The 18,436-nt window shown below is 32.6% G+C and overlaps 2 protein-coding genes across 2 annotated transcripts in view; one reads left to right on the forward strand and one right to left on the reverse strand.

Moving 5' to 3' along the window:
- Positions 1-2,612, reverse strand: part of LOC115891192 (homeobox protein caupolican) — a 62,906-nt gene extending 60,294 nt beyond the window's left edge. Inside the window, exon 1 of the mRNA XM_030911603.1 lies at positions 2,142-2,612. Coding sequence (XP_030767463.1) covers positions 2,142-2,180 — 39 coding nt within the window. The 5' untranslated portion in view covers positions 2,181-2,612. The remainder of the gene's footprint in view (positions 1-2,141) is intronic.
- The window catches only part of LOC115891191 (ankyrin repeat domain-containing protein SOWAHB), a 329,208-nt gene that overhangs the window by 2,603 nt on the left and 308,169 nt on the right, over positions 1-18,436 (forward strand). The window lies entirely within an intron of this gene.

The following is an 18,436-nucleotide window of genomic DNA, read 5'->3' on the forward strand; positions in this document are numbered from 1 at the left end:
ATTTTTTTCGATTTGTTATAATTTTCTTTCAAGTGCTTTTAGCGATTTGAATGAAATTTTGAGGGATAAGTGTTTCATATTTTAGTATTAAAAAAGAGTCGACATATTCACCAGGGACGTGCATATGGGTTATCACTGGAACGTTTTTCTAAAAAAAACATGTGCGCCACTGATTTTTTTCTCTTTTAGCAGAATTGTGTGGGTTCTTTAATGGTATCGATCTCCTTGATGAGATAAACGCAATTTGTTAATCACAATTAATAAAATGAATAAATTATTTATTTTATCTAATTTAATATTAGATTTTATTAAAATTTATAACACTGATGTTCAAGTGCTACCTACAGCAAATTCAATAAAAAATAATTGTATTTAAGGTAATTACTACATACCTATTTTTTAAAAGGTTTAACATCCTGCAACAATATAACTATGTTTTTTTATAGGAACTTTTTTTCATATTTTTTGATGAGGAATCAATGAGTACTTATTTAACTCTGTGGCCAGTTAATGATATTAAAAAAAATTAAAGTTGCTAATAGACTTGGATCAATGCAAATTAATGAAATTGCGTGTATCTCATCAAGGAGGACGAAATCGACGAAATATTAAGAGACAATTTTTAATCGGCATTAAATGGTTTACATTATTTCGTTAACAAAAGAAAAAAGCCAGTGGCGTACATGTTTTTTTAGCATTAAAATATGTCGCACTTATAGTAACTTTTACCCTCAAAATTTCATTCGAATCGCTAAAAGCACTTGAGAGAAAATTATAATACGAGAGATAGAACTTTTTTGTATACACTCTCACCCTGTATATGAGATATTCTTAATACGGACTTTATATTTTCATTTCTTTCCTTTTCTACCTCAAGATTATTCTCTTTTTTGTTATTTTTCTAGTTTCAAAAGTTTCTTAAAATCAATTATATAAGTGTCATAAACCAGGCAGTTCTAAAATATTTAAGATTATTTTTTTTTTAGAAATTGCGTTTCATAGGTTCTTGAGTAATGAAAAATTCGATGCATTATATTTAAATTTCGAAATATAAGTCTTAATTTGGTTCAATTATTAATTTGATTATTAATTTGAATTATTAATTTTTATTAATTTGATTATTAATTTGAATTATTAATTTTATTAATTAATTATGTATCAATAATAAAAACATGCAGACCATTAAATTAAACAAAATTAAGAGATATATCTTTAGTCTTTATTTAGTAAAATTATTAGTATATTTTGGAAAAGCAATACTAAAGTTGCAAAACGTAGCACAAAATATAATTATTTTTAATTGTTGATATAATCGGTTAGTAAGAATCTAATTGACATCACACAGCTGTCTAAATAATTCATTTTTGATTTTACATTTTTCAATTTTACAAAATAGTGTATTGGTTATTAAAATTAAAGAATTGAAGACAATGTAAAATGACAGTTTGACGTTAACGAAATTCAAGATTATCTTGTCAAAGTTATTTGAAAGATTACAATAAGTATTTTTTGGATTCATATCATTTCACTACATTTGTGTCATTTTTCATGAATAAATCTTGGAAAAATGAATATTTATGTGTTTTAGGTAGATATTTTTTTACTCTGCCTTTGAAGTTTCATTCAAAACCTCGAAATTATTGAAATAAATTAGTGGTTTTAATTAGCATAGAAGTTTGAGCCTCTAATTTCAATGAAAGCATTCAGAACATCAAAATTAACAGAAAATGTTAACAAACTTTTAACTTTTCTCACTAATACGTCAAAATTTGCAAGTAATGTTATTTTGGCCTTTGATTATAATTCGTCAAGAGAAATTGTGGTTATAAATGAAACTTTTATTGTTTTATAGGCTAAATATTAGGTTTTCTCACACATTTGACTCAAATTTTTGGTCTAAGTAATTTGTCGTGTGTAAAACCTCAATGAGAACTCTTAATTATATTAGTTGACATTCATTTTAAACTTCTGAATAAATTACAATAATAAACAATATTTCAGACAATTATTGATGTAAAAAAACTAATTTTTAACGCAAAATTCTCAACCAGATTTGGTCTCCGTTCCCCAAGACCCAAATCCGCTCTATTATTGGCCCACAGGCACCACGCAGGCGTTCCCTATCTCTCCCAACATCTTACTTGAGTACTGGGCGATGCTCGAAATCCAAACTGGGACATAGTGTCCCGTCCACTGCCGCCTCAATGCCTTCCGCCTAGCCGAGGACACATGACAACAATTCCGCGTCCATCCACTGTATAACAGTCAACAGCTTCTCAACACACCGACACTAATTAATCAAGTCATTAAGTCTTTTAAAAAAAAGTCAAATCACTGTTTATTCCGAATCACTATAATAATCACTGAAATAATCGCGAAAAAAAAATTATAAGTTATAATAAGTCGTTAGTAAAGTGAACAGCGTGTAGTAACTATGCTACTACTGGTGGTAGATATTCTTTTCGCGCGGCAGATCAACCACGACTAGTAGGACAGACAAATTGTGCGCGCAGAGTAGAGGTGTACGCGGAAAAAAGCGACGTCGTGTCAGCGAAGCGGCGACCCGATCTCGCTACCCGACGAAAACCGAAGGCAGGCAAGCGCATTTTTCCTGCGCTCCGCCGCCGCTATCACTCTTCTCCCTCCCCTCACCACCCGTCAAAAATCCACAACGCGCCCTACTTCTTTCGGGGCGGTGTTTTTTTAAATCACCGCCTACCCCCTCCCCTAGGTGGGTGGGCGGTCTCTGGCGTCACGCGCGCCCAATCGGCGACTTTCGACTCTTTTCGGCGTGCCGAGGGGAGGTTAAAATAATCGCGCGTTTTATTTCTTGTCGGTTGGTGGGGAGGGAGGAGTAAAAAAAGGACGGGTGTGGAGGGGGGAAGGGAGTGGAGGAGTCGATCAGCCGCTACACGGTTAGGAGTTTGTCGGTATTAGTCGGAATGGGAAAGAATAGGATAAAGCTACACGGTGTACGGTGTGTGTCGTCACCGATAAAACATTATCGCGTTTTTGAACTGAATCTTTTATGTTTTGTAGTAGTCCAGTGGCGTAGCGCCGGAATCTTTTGCAAAGGGGTCTACAATAATTTTTACGAAATTTTGTGTTTTAAAATTTTCACGAAACTTTTTTTCAGATATTTCTACTCGTGGGTACATATACAGGGAGTTTCAAAAAACACGCGCCATCTCTCGTGAAAATAAGATTTATTTTTCATATTAACATAGGTCCGATTCTGTTTTTTTTTTCGTAGCTATAGGGAGTTAACATTTTCATCTTTTTTCGATTTATTGTAATTTTTTTCCAAAGCGTGTACGCCACTGACTTTTTTCTCTTGTTAGCAAAATAGTGCAAGCAGTTTAATGCCGATTAAAAGTTGTCTCTTGGTATTTTGTCGATTTCGGCTCCTTGGTGGGATAAACGCAATTTTATTAATTTGCCTTGATCCAAGTCTAATAGCAACCTTTAAAAAATTTAATATCATTAACTTGCGAAATTTTTAAATAAGTACTCATTGATTCCTCATCAAAAAGTATATAAAAAAGTAATGCATACTTTTAAAGGTACAATATGTTAAAACTTTAAAAAAAATTTAATTATCTTAAATACCATTATTTTTTAATATTTTAAATTGCTGTAGGTAGCACTGCACATCAGTGTTGTAAATTTTAATAAAATTTAACAATAAATTACATTAGATAAATATTTTCTTCATTTTATTTTAATTTTATTAATTTTGATTAATGAAATTGCGTTTATCTCATCGAAATATGGACAAGAAACGGATACAACTTTTAATCAAATCAAAGATACAAATTTTACTTAAATATTGCCACTACCAGTCCCAAACCCAACCCCTAGACACGCCACTGTCTCTACTGAACCGATTCTAATAAAACTTTGTAGCAGACATTGAGTTTTGTTGTCGATACCAACATTATGATTATTTTATCCATTCACAACACTTTTACTATGTTAAAATTCTAATTTAAAAATATTTTGAGGTTATAAATGTCATCTTTTGGTATTTAACTGTATAGAAAATATAACAGTATTGATTTATGTAATTTTTATACTCCACAAAGATTTTTTTTATTCGATATTTTTGAAATTGCAAAATATATCTTTTTTTGATTTGGAATCAGTGCCCTAAAATATATTAAATGTCTTAGATTTTTACTTTTTTCTTAATTAATTGAAGTGTGTATTAAAAAATTAATTTTTCTTAATAATCTAAATTTGAAATCATTTGAAATCGAATTTTCAAATGATTTCATATTTTTTTTCGATTTCAGTTCATTCAATTATTACTTCTATAATTATTCTACATTATCGATAAAATATAACACATAAAAAGAAAAATAAAACAATATTTTAAAATAAAAATATTTTTTATTTTTATCAAATTCATAATTTGTGAAACTATGATTCTCCGATTATATTCTCGCCATTGCTGTCCCTAAAGCGGCGCCTCTGAACTCATCTACAATGATAAAGGTCTTAGACAGACATAGACAATGTAATTAATATTGAAAATTAAAGAAAATAAATACATGAGAGTGATAGAAAGTATTTTAAATACATAATATATTTGTTTTTATTTACTTAGATTCTTGAATATCACTTTTAAGCTTATTTTCATAAATTTTCTGTATATATTACCTAAATTTTTGTCTAGATTATTTTTATATCATCATTCTCAGCTTATTCAACCATTTTCAGTTATGGTGTAGCCTTCCTCGAATATTTAGGTACTCTCTTTGTAGTTGGACCCATTGTTGCCTTTTTTTGGCTATGCGATAACAAGTTATCCCTGCTAGAATTTTTAGAATTTAGAATGAGTGGGAGGGGGGTTAATCACTTCGACCTTACAGATCCATTGTGTCCCCCTTTCTCGAAACATAACTCATCATACAGTCCCAGGGCTTTGACAAAAGCCAGTATCTGGGACGGTTTTATAGAGGGTAGTTCTCCATCTCCAATATCAGTCGTACCAAAATTCATGGCACGAATGGTTGTCGTCTCGGCGCACTCAGTGATGAGGTGTACTGGTGTTTCCCCATCTTCCCCACAGAATCTGCATTCGCCGTTTCTTCTTAGTTTCAATCTACTGAGGTGTTCATTGAGGAGACAGTGTCCTGTTAAAATCCCGTGACAATCCGAAGATTGTTCTTACTCAGACCCAGGAAGATCTGTGATTTTTCTTGATCATAAGCCCTCAGAAACTTCTTCGAGTGTCTTAGACCATTGCAAGATTTCCATTCCAGGTTGCGGATGGAATCTTCCAAGTTCTTGAGTTCCCCTTGAGTTGGTATCCGCTTGGAAAGAAGAACGGTTCTGGTCCAGTTAGTGGAGTGTTCGCTCCTTTCCTAGCTAGATTATTTGCTTTTTCATTGCCTTCTATCCCTTGGTGAGCAGGCACCCAGAGTAGGAGGACTTTGTTTTCTTTGCCTAATTTATTCAGCTTCTCTATGCATTGTTTGACCAATTTCGAATTGATTGATACTGAGTTGATCGCTTTTAACGCTGCTTGACTATCAGACAAGATGGCTATTTCTTGTTTCCGATAGTTCCTATCAAAGATAAGTTGTACGCATCTTTCGATAGCGTAGATTATAGCCTGTAGGATACTAGGGTAAGTGCCCATTGGTTCGGAGTAATTAGCTCTCGGCCCAAACACTCCGATCCCTGTTCCCGTATTGGTTTTGGAAGCATCAGTATACCAAGTTATGGTCTTTTAACTGCTGGGCAAGCGTTTCGCTCTTCCAATCCTTCTTATTGCTCAATACTACATTGACATGTTTGTCAAAGTTGTACGTTCTTGGCATATTGTCCACTGGGAGTTGCAGGAGTGGTATTTCCTTTTTGAGGGTGTTCCAAGCCGCTGATCTGACAATTCTCCCAGTACTAATTCCGTTAGTGACCATTCTAATCATTGTCGCATTGGCATATCTACCAATGACAATGTGCAGTGGTGTTAGATCTAGAATGACCTCCATTGCTGCTGTTGGACAGGTTCTCATGACTCCTGTGATGCAAACACATGCTAGTCTCTGACTTTGCATAGGTTTAGCCTTGCCGTCCGTTGCTCAGTTTTGTGTACCAGGCAACTGCTCCATAAGTAATCATGGGTCTTACTATCATGGTATACATCCAGCGCAAAATGTTAGGGGAGCAGCCCCATCTATTTCCGGCCAGTCTTCTGCATATCATGAGAGCCTTTATGGCTTTGCTGGTAGTGTTCTTAATATGCCTGTTCCACAGGAGTTTACTGTCCAGGGTTATTCCCAGGTATTTAACTTCCTGTGTTGGCAGTATTTCCTTTCCATCTAGTTGGATTCTTTTCAAGTTTTTCAGACTTCGCCTTCTGGTGAATGGCACTATCGCGGTTTTGTCTGAGTTGATACTCAGCCCGACAGTCCTACACCATCTCTCAGTGATACGGAGTCCTCTTTGGATAATATCACACAAGGTGCCTTCATGTTTCCCCCGAGCGATCATGACTATGTCATCTGCATACCCAATGCAGTGTATTCCCGCTAGAGTTAATTCATCTAGTAGTTCATCCACCACCAAGCTCCACAGCAAAGGGGAGGTTACTCCACCTTGTGGAGTTCCTTGCGTTGTTTTAACAGCTACAGTTTTGGTGCCCATCTGAGCCTCTGCTGTTCGTGTTGACAGCATTTCCCAAAACCAGCGAATAATAGTTCTGTTCACCCCTCTTGTTTCTAGAGATCGCCTGACCACCTTATGTGGTATATTGTCAAACGCCCCCGCAATATCCAAGAAGGCACAAATTGCTGTTTCTTTGCTATCCAGACTTGTCTGTATTAGCTCCGTTAATTGGTACAGAGCAGTTTCTGTGGATCTGCCCGTTCTATATGCATGCTGACTATCATGCAGTGGTTTAACCTTTAGATGATTTTCTCCAATATGGTTGTCAACTACTTTCTCCAGCGTTTTTAGTATGAACGATGTGAGACTAATAGGCCTAAATGACTTGGGATTTGTCCAGTCAGTTTTGCCTATCATGAAAAAAAAAATACCAAACCAAACCAAACTAACTTTATCTTCTAACTTTATAAATTAAATATAACATTCTTAATTCTTCGGTCTGGTAGTCTTGACTAACATAATATTCAAACTACTAAATCATACATCCGTCAAATATAATTATATGTTTACTTATTTATTCTTTTACGTTAATATCACGAAGCATAGCATTTTTAACATAAAAATCCCAACATATTACTTCATTTTTCCTCATAAATTTGAGAATTTAATACAAAAAAACATGCAAAATCATAATCAGTAACGCCCGGTAACCAAATCAGTAATAAAATTATTTTGCATTTAATTACAGAACACCATTTTTTTCATAGCATCGCAGCTCGTAAAAGAGCTATAAAAATAATTGAATAATAACTTCATAAGGTTAATTGAATTGAGTTGGTTCGATGAGGAGTCGCTAGATAGCACTGCGGTGCTATTAATAAAATTAAAAGAAAGAAAAAAATGAGCGCTTCTGGTTAATTAAAGAGTTTGCCGTTGGTTGTAGAGATGGCAGCACTAGGCGGTGACGGTTTTTCGATGATTTCTCGGTCAAGGCCGATTGAAGACTGAAAATAAATAGTAATTTTAATATTAATCGGGTTATTATTGACTATAAAACCGTTTTTACAAGAAGAAAATTTTTTTTATTAGTGAAATTTTGAAAAAAAAATGCATTCTTCATAGAAAATAATTTTGGTTGTTCTAAAATGGTTTTGTGCTTTTCCAGGAATTAAGAAAAAACATGAAAATACAGGGTGATTCTTAACCTGTACGCATAAACTTTGAAACTTGAAATTATTGCTGATGACAAATAATGACTAATAATGAAAAAGAAATGTTAGTAAAATATTTTTAGATTCTGAAATAATTTGAGTTTTTTTTCACAAAAATTTATCAACTTTATCATTCATTCAATTTAATTGAATTTGCGTTTTTTGTTTTTATTTCAAATAGTTTGTTATCTTCGTAAATAAAAATATTTAGTGCACATTCAATTTAATAGAATTTACGTTTTTTGTTTTTATTTCAAATAGTTTGTTATCTCCGTAAATAAAAATATTTTATGGTAAAGTATGGTAAGTATCTATCAGCAATAATTTCCCAACTTTATGCGTATAAGTTAAGAATCACCCGGTATAGTTTGAATTTACATAAAATTCAAAACGCGTTTCTATGGTAACATGATATCGTTTTCATCCTTTGATAGACTGTTATTGATAGAATTTTAATTATTGTCATATTTTTTTTGCTGTTTTAAAACGTGGAAGAAGAACAAAATTTATTTAGTTCAATGCTACGGAAGGCGTGATAATATTTATCGGAAAATGTGATATTTTAACAACAGCAAAAAAATATGACGTTAATCAAAATTAGTAATATTAACCATCTATCAAAGAATGAAATCGAAATTTTATTACCATAAAAAATAGAAACGCCTTTTCATTTTTAGGCTTTATAGGAAAAAAATCACTATATTTTCACGTTTTTTTTTATTTTCTCCAAAACGGTACGGAAATTTGTGATGGAAAACTGGATTAACCATTTTAGAACAAGGAATTTTTTTATGAACAATGCATTTTCTTAAAATGTCAATAATAAAAATGTTTTTCCATTATTTCCGAAATTCAATAGTATTTAAGTACTTGGGCAACTAAATAATGTAAAATAAAAATATGACAGTTTCATGTTTGCACTTTTTTTAAATTACTAATACAGTAAATCATATTTTTGTCATATACCATATACAGTTAGTTTTGTTATAGTTTTATATATTTTGTGCCAAATTATATATTTTAACCCAATTTAAAAAAAAATGCTGTTTAATAAAAACTATGTAGGGATTATATTTTAATATATTTTAATTAGAAAGGTGTTTTCTTGTGATCGTCTCTTCATTAATAACTAATTTTTGAAGTCAAACTTATTTACTAAGTCAATTTTCATGCATATTTTCATAGATAGGTTTGTAACTTCTGAATATCGGTCTAAGTAAAGCATCTAGCTCATTTGCTAGCTCAGAATTAGAATTATTAGAGTTAAGCAACTCGCATTCTCATTGGAGGACGTTGTCATATTTATTTCAAACCACTAATCAACGAGAATATTGGTATAATTTAACAAAATTACTGTAAATCACTATAAATAATGAACAAAACATCTAAACAAAAAAGAGACCACACGAATTGTTGGTTAGGTTCAAAATTTCTTCTTTTCTTAAACAAATTTTAAGGGGCGTTAACATTATTAGGCACTGACATAAAAGTGTGTATTTTGGGTGGTATTCCTGAAAATTTGCAGGCTATTGAGGTAACAGAAAATGTACAGATTACAGAAATAAATTTAAAATAATATTTAAGTATATTAAAACAGCATTATATGTAACTTTTTCAAACATGTCCCTCAAATCCTTCAATTGAATAGCTGTTAGTAAGTAGTTTCATTTCAAATATCTACTTTTTTTCCTTATATTTTATTAACATTTACTAATAATTTAATATCCAGCAAAGTAATTTCAATTTTTTTCAAACTAAGACAACAAAAAAAGAATCGTTAGGTAGGTGCGTTCCACACAGTCAGACCGCCTATACAGCCACATTATTTCTGTTAATTCCTCCTTTTATTTTTATTATTTTATTTGGTCCACGCCACAACAAAACGTCTCGACTCCAAGTCGTACCGTTGACCAATGGCCGGCCCATGGCCCATCCTCAGACTCCGCCTCCCGCCTTAATTTTTTCACTCGTTTTTTGTTTTCGTTTTTTTCTGCTTCCCGGCGGTACCACCTCTGGGGGCCACGCCCTTTTCTGATCGCACGTCACTTTGACGGATGGAGCGGTAGGTACGTAGCGCCGGAAACGAAGCTACAAGGAGCAGAGAGAGGAGAAAAAGATCGGTGGTACCGAGATAAACCGGTCTGGAAATGAAGGTAGTACCGGTAAGGATGGTAATGTGTGGTACGACCAAGTAGTGGAGTTTTCAGGTTGCATACCTATATAGGTACTGGTTAGGAATCGAAAAGTATCAGTAAGTTGTTCAAATTGACATAAATAATATGATTATATTATCAGATAAACCATATACAGGGTGTCAAAAAAAAGTGTAATACTAAAATATGTTAATAAAAAGTTGGTAGGCAGTTCTTTTAGTTTCAAAGTAAAGGAATTTTTCCAATTTTTTTTATCTCAAAAACTGCGACTTTGACTGATCTTGATGTTATTACAATTTTTGTTGAAAATATTATTCCTAATCTTAAATTGGAAACCGCGTTTCGCTAGCTACTGTAATTTTGGAGTTACGATTTTTTAAAATTTTTAATCCCCTCCCATACCCTCTTAACAACCCCCCACCCCCACCAAAAACTAATGGCCAGATTCTCGGGTGGCACAGTATTTATGATCCAAATTTGGTTAAAATCGGTTTGGCGGTTTTTGAATTATCGTGTTACAGACGGACAGACAGACAGACAGGCAGACACCATGAAAATATTTGAGTGAAATTAAAAAAAAAAATTTGCCGATCTTAATAGCCTACCGTATTATAGCTAATAAAACAAAAAGTTCCTATAACTACATATCGGATAAAAGTAGAGCAACACTTCGAGAAATATTTGCAAATCGCGATTTTTTAATTATACATGCATGACAATGTATACAAATACAATAAATTTAAAAACTACGAAGTAGGTTATGAGTATCCGTGACAGCAAGAATTTTTACTAAAGGTCTGTTTACATTACGTGCAATACGGTGCAATGGCAATTTTAGTTGTCCGAACGCATGCGCACCCCACACTTTTCGATCAGCTGATGCAATTTTCATTGCATTGCATGGAATTAGAACACGCGCTAATTTGATTGCACGTAGCATGCAATTTTTGCTTCTACCAACCAAAAAAATCAAATTTATAATTAAAATAATATAGTTTCTGTTTTACAATTCATGTTATAGGCACAAATAATAATAAATTAAGATACAAACTCAAACTACAAAATCTAAAAACCTTTAATAAGACATATAGTCTGTCCAACGAGAAGATCCTTGACAGTGATAGATGTGTCTGTCATTTTAATTTCAAAGTAGTTTATTTTATTTTACAAAGAAATAAGTTGGTACAACTGGAACGCATAGCAGGAAATATTTAAAATTTGATTGACAAGATGACAAGTGATTACTTCAAAATATTATGAAAAAACTGTATAAAACTGAAAAAATGTAATCGAGTTATTTTATTTAATAAAAGCGGTATGTGTTAATACAAAACAAACAAGAACAAGACACTATATACCAAAAAAATATAAAAAAGAACTATTATTTACTTTCAAGCTTTATGAAACTACCCGCATTTATGATTATATTTATCAATATAACTTATGTACAAATACAAATTTGTAATATTCCACAGGAATAAATAAAACAACATAGGTAAATAAAACAAACTATTTTATTAATAATAACACCTACCAAATTTTATACCTTAAAGGTTGATTAATTAACTTTAATCTTAATTTTTTAAACCAGTACCTTTTGACATTATTTTTCTGCAGTACTAAAATCCATTATTTACCTATCGTGTGATGTCGATATTTTACAGCTACTCCAGTTTTTAGTATGTGTTTAGTTTGATCCTTCTACCATATACGAGATGCACTTATCTACGACGAAATGGTATACAAACTTTATCGATGGCAACTTCATTGGTGTATAAGACTTTCTGCCTGGGCAGCGAGTATTAACCATAAACTGTGCTCTGGGTCTACAGTTAATTTTCACTCGATTTTTCCTCCACTTGACTTCAAAAGACACAAAACACACGTAATAATACGAATCAAAATGCATCATCTATATGTATAATATAACCTATAATTTGGCAAGACTTTGACAAGCGTCAAAAATGACAAAAATCTAAAGGCGAGTTCATACGCATCGGCGTCCGTTTGTCGTTCATCGTTCCGTCAAACCAATAAAATTGAAATACGATCTGTCGTTTTTTAAATAAACCAATAAAACTGGTTAAAAACAACAAGACACGACGCATGACGGATTTATATTTAAACCCATCCATAGATAACTTAAAAATGATTAGAAACTTTTTTTAGTAAAATAAATAGATTGGTATGGGACGTCATCTGCTTTTCTTCTGTCATCGTCTGTCGAAATCTTACCTGAGAAAAAAAACAGAGTATACACAACGATACCTCGAAGATAAAATAAAAAAATAAATGAAACAGTTGTTATATTCGTTTTATTTAGGTCGGCACAATAGATTCTCAAAATTATGGCATGCATTTTATTGTACCCTATGTAAACGGTAAATTGCGCGTGCAACCGAATTGCATGCCATTTTTAAAAATTGCGTTGCATCCAATTGCATCTAGTGTAAACACCGTTTAAAAAAACAAATGAATTTATTTTGACATTTAGTTTTTTAGTAAGTCAAAAGTAGAGCAACATTCAAAAGAAGGAATTAATTTATGTTTTTTTTTAATATTTCTATGCTCAGTGGCGTGTCGTGGATAAAAGGGCTGAGGGGGCGAATACCTTAAGGGGCGTAATGATCAATAAAGGATCAAATAAATTACAAAGTTTTTTTTAAATAATAAGACTACACGAAAACTTTTATTTTTTTTAATTATAAATTTGTTTATTAAAAAAGTTAGTATACAAAACAGTTGTGTGAGGTTCAAGTTAACGTCTCTGCAATGGCTAAACTGGACGGGACCTACTTTGTTTGCGTGGAATCCGAACCGCGGTCCTCGGTCATTCTTTTTGCGTTAAATTTAGTTTTTCTATTTTCTTTTCAAAGGGCGCCAGAGGCGCTAAGCGCCTAGTGGCGGAAGGGGCGTTTGCCCCCCCCCCTGGACCCCTATACAACACGCCACTGTCTATGCTGGATTAGTCATGCCAAGAGGAATTCCAATTTCAAAAGACTTGAAGCATCATGGAAGGTAACAAACATAGATAAAAGACTTATACTATTAAATAGATAGGCAACTTATAATACATTTCAATTTTATTATACAAGGGCGCCTCTGGTAGTCGGAGGAAGAAATACTAATGGAAGAGAGGGGTGCGGGGAAGGGGGGTTGTTTTAGTTAATTTAAAATAAATTTAGACATACATGTAAGAACACTTTGTGTGCTTTTAATTAGGTCGAACATATTATAAACGATAAATCAACTGAATTAAAAGCATACAAAGTGTTCTTATATGTCGGATATTAATTAAAAAATATATTAAAAATACTAGAAATAGCATATATTAAGTTGTTACAGTTATAATTTAATCTTTGGCGGTTTTCAGCAAATAGCAGGCAGTTTTACATAATTTTCCTCCCTTTGAAGTGAATTGGAAACGGCTAGGTATATAATTTTGGTGTAGGCAAGATTCCCAGTTTGTTTCCGTTTGGGACCTGAAATAATAAAAACAAATTAAATCAGATGTAATCATCTGCTGATCATGCTAATATAAAACGCGCGTCCTTAATTCCTTACATGCACCGTAAAAAAATTTAAATAACTGCTCTGCAAGTAGCATTTATTAGCAGTACTAATTTAAAAAATCTATAACTGTAAGTAGATATGTTTAATTTACTTACCATTGTATCCTTCGGAAACCAGGAGTACAACAATTAAACTCCATGATAAAAAATAATTAAAAGTTATTACAAAACACAAATTGTCCCACCATTTTTAAAAAACATTGTCTAAAACAGAATACTGGCAAAAAATCTGAAGGAATTTAATTTTACAATAATTCGACAAATCAAAACGAAATCAACCGTAAAATCACAACAAAAGCGTCTCTGAGTGACAGTTAAAAATCAAATTTTATTATTGTCAGATATTGACATTTGCATTGTTAATATTGACAGTTTTAATATTTTGCGCCTCTGCATCTTGGAGGAAAAACTATTTTTAATGAACTGTCATTTCCATTTAAGTTTCCCAGCCATGGTAACAAACAAGCCGATATTTCAAGACAGTTTATGTTACCCCGGTACAGTGTATCTAAAATAATTTCATCGTATAATGACAGAGGGCACTTAGAAAAGTTGCCAAAATCGGGAAGGCCAAAGAAAACAACAGTAATGACCGACAGACGCATCAAAAGAATTGCTCAAAATGATCGTTGGAAGTCCGCACCTAGAATTATTACCGAAATTCCAGAAATTACGGTTGGTATACGAACAGTACAAAGAAGATTAGTAGATGCAAAGTTATTTTGTAGACGTCCAGCTAAAAAGCGGTTAGTTTCGGAAAAAAATAGAGCAGCAAGGTTGGCATTCGCACGTCGGCATTTAAACTGGACCGTCAATGATTAGAAAAAAGTTCTGTTCAGTGATCAAACGCCCTACAAAATATTCAATTCTGATGAAATGAGACGTGTGAGGCGACCAATCAATACAAGATTTAATCCTAAATACGTAACGTAAGGCAGTGTAGTTTTATTTGTTTGTTTCTCATGGAATGGGATAGACCCTATACACTTTATTAATGACACGATAATGGACCGATTTGTGGGATATCATGCAGAATGTAATGCTTCCTTGTAGAATGGGAAACGCCACTGCGTTTTTTTTTCCAACAGGACAACGATCCAAAACACTCTTCACAAGTTGTTCAACAGTGGTTTAGGGAAAATGACGTTCGAGCTTTGCAATGGCCAGCACAATCCCCAGACCTTAACCCCATTGAAAATATCTGGGAAGAAGTAGAACGTCGTATTCGTACCCAAATGTTTCCAAATAAACAATCCTTGATAGATAAAATTAATGAAGTTTGGACAAATCTTCCCGAAAATGTCATTCAGAAGTTGATTGCTTCAATGCCGCACCGTTGTCAGCAAGTTATTAATAATAATGGATATTGTATCAATTACTAATGTATTACTTTCAATTATTCTTGTTCTTAAATGTGTTAAATATTTTTTGTTGAAATAAAACAAAATAAAATCTGTTGAATACAATTTGTTGCTCTACATTTGTCGCCCCCATTCTCATCAATTTTTATAATCATTATTATTTACCATTTTTAAACTGATTAAAAGCACACCAAAATGTTGTAAAGTATTACTTTTAGTATAAGGCTAGTGTGTTAGTAAACATAGCTGAAAATCACAACTTAATATTTTTTTTATTCAAACATGAATAAAAATGAACTTTGTTGCTCTACTTTTGTCTGAGAGTGTATATGCGCCAAAATGCTTAATCAAAATTGCTACAAAGTTTTTTATTCAAGAAGCTGCACTACTGCCGGACCCGTTATAGAGTGATGACTATTTTTATTTTTGTTAAATAAATCTTTCAATAATTCTCCCTTTCCTCTTAGACTTACTACCACCCCATCGTTTCACAACCCTCAAACAAAGTTCAGTTAAACAGAATAATAACGAAAAGTAAAAGACAGAGTGAGAAAGCAACGAGATAGAGACACAGAGAGTTTCGCAGCACAGTGAGCCAGAGTTTGGGAAATTTCTTATTAGAATGGAGAGAACAATAAGTTAGATCTAATTAATATACATCCGAGTATTAAGGCATTAATTAAAGTTGCTTGATAATAGATTGAACCAAATGTTACGGGACCGTTCGAGCAGCCGAGTTCGAGAGTTGGGAGGAGGAAAGATGAAAGAGGGGAGTGAGAGGGGATTATAGGGGGAAGGGGAGGGTAATAAGAGATTTCTTGGAGTGAGGACTCTGGATATTGAAGTCGAGTGATTTTGGTTTTCTTACTTTGCCTGGAGAGACTTGTGAATTTACAAGAACATTTTTTTCTACATAAAAGTTAATATTAATTAAAATTAAAAGAAAAAAAATCCAGTTAAGTCAAAGGTTAAATTTTGTATTACTATTTCATGTTTCCTTGTCAACACACTAGGCTACATTGCTTATCAAAACACAACGAATATTAACATATACGCGCATTTACCTATAAAACAAATACAAAAATTCACCTTTTATCTTTATGTCTCTACTTATAACCAGGCCTTTGACAAATTACCCATTGGGCGATAAAAGAAACACACGGGGTACAAATAATTCCTAATTACACTACACGCATTAAAGTAATTAAGCCATTATTTAATTATACATATATGTATGTACGTACAAGCTTCGCTATGTCATAATACGTCTTGTTCTACAGTTGTCAACGGAGTGGCGTAGTCTGGGAAGGGGTAGAGGGAGTAATACAGTGCCGCTAATTGATTATTTTAATTAAAAGCCTTCGCGAGAGATAGTAGCATCCGGCAACAACGACAAATTTGTTGTCTGGGAAGCTGTATTAAGTCTGGAACGTTGCTAATACACTCAAAAGAAATGTAATGTTAAATTTTGCTAGTAAAAAAGGTGTAAAAGTGCTTAAATTGTTGAATTTTAGACTACGATTAGTAGAGCAATATATCTGACGGCTTAAAGGTAGATATAAAGTTATAAATCTTAATAGGATTCATCTATTTTATGTTAAGCAACATGAATAATGGTAGATTTATGAATATCTGTCAAAATATATCTTAAAAACAGTCAAAATATATCTTAAAAACAAAGGATCAGTGTAGTAGTAAATGAACAGTTCTTTCCATAAAATCAATAAAATGAAAAATATACGAAATAATATACATGTACTGATTTTTTTCGAAAATCGACAACTATGAAACTGTGAACCCTTCCCGGACACCAACGGTACATTGTGAGACAGGAAATTGTAGAAAGAAACGAGCCCTATAACATAGGATACAACATTTTCATGAACAGTGCTTTCCATAAAATCAATAAAATGAAAAATATACGAAATAATATACATGTACTGATTTCTTTCGAAAATCGACAACTATGAAACTATGATTCCTTCTCCGACACCAACGGTACATTGTGAGACAGGAAATTGTAGAGAGAAACGAGCCCTATAACATAGGATAGAACATTTTCATGAACAGTGCTTTCCATAAAATCAATAAAATGAAAAATATACGAAATAATATACATGTACTGATTTCTTTCGAAAATCGGCAACTGTGAAACTGTGAACCCTTCCCGGACACCAACGGTACATTGTGAGACAGGAAATTGTAGAGAGAAACGAGCCCTATAACATAGGATACAACATTTTAATGAAGAGTGGTTTCCATAAAATCAATAAAATGAAAAATATACGAAATAATATACATGTACTGATTTCTTTCGAAAATCGACAACTATGAAACTATGAACCCTTCCCGGACACAAACGGGACATTGTGAGACAGGAAATTGTAGAGAGAAACAAGCCCTATAACATAGGATACAACATTTTCATGAACAGTGCTTTCCATAAAATCAATAAAATGAAAAATATACGAAATAATATACATGTACTGATTTCTTTCGAAAATCGACAACTATGAAACTATGAACCCTTCCCGGACACAAACGGTACATTGTGAAACAGGAAATTGTAGAGAGAAACAAGTTTTGTAAAAATTATTATTTTTTCACAATCTAATTGTATATTATCCACATATTATAAACGCAACGATATAGCTGACTATCAATTGACACAAAGTTGCACGAAGGAGTTTTGATTGTTTTGGTTTACACATTTTTTTGTGTCTAATTCGTTAGTTTTTTTTTAATTTATTACGAATTTCTTTGCTTTGAATGTCTTTGATGTGAAAATTGAACGGCTCACATCAAATTTTCAGTCAATTGCTGTATCGATTGTGTCTAACCGAAATATCTGGATAGTCAATTACAGGCAGCTGCTATAAGATAGTTGAAGAGCAAAGAAAATTTGAATGTTAACATTCACTAGTAAAAGATTTTTTTTAAATATTTGTTGAACTTTTACTGGCGTAGTATTAAGAAAACAGGGAATGGGACCTTTTCAAAAGCTGCTTTTGCTAATAATTTAATAAGAAGTTATTTTGAAGTTTCTATAATGTTTATTAGCAATTATTGAAGTTTAAATATGTTATTTTATTATTTAGTATTAATATTGCTGAATGTATCAGTTATATTTTTTTTGTGTTCTGTTTTTATAGGCATTTGCATCTTTAATTGAAAATGTTAAGTTTTTTGTTCTGATTTAGTTAAGTTGGTTTCGAGGACGGTTAATGTTGTTTGATGTAATTTATAAGCTACCTGTGTTTTCTTTTTTTTGTGTTTATGTTTGCTTTCTCATAACTTCATAATTTGATATTATTTTCATTTGAAACTCAATTTTTATAGGTTTTACTTTTGAGAACCATTCCTTGCTTGCTAATTGACGAACTCCACAATCATTGATCGAAAATATTTTAGTGCGGTTCAGGAAACTCTAATTAAAACTACCAATTATGGTTCAGATCTTTTTGGCCATCACAGAACCGGGCCTCGGTAACAATAATTAAATTTTTTTTTTTATTACGTGAGAA

Source organism: Sitophilus oryzae, unplaced genomic scaffold (assembly GCF_002938485.1).
Source record: "Sitophilus oryzae breed Bouriz unplaced genomic scaffold, Soryzae_2.0 scaffold_979_pilon_pilon, whole genome shotgun sequence".
Taxonomy (NCBI): Eukaryota; Metazoa; Arthropoda; class Insecta; order Coleoptera; family Curculionidae; genus Sitophilus; species Sitophilus oryzae.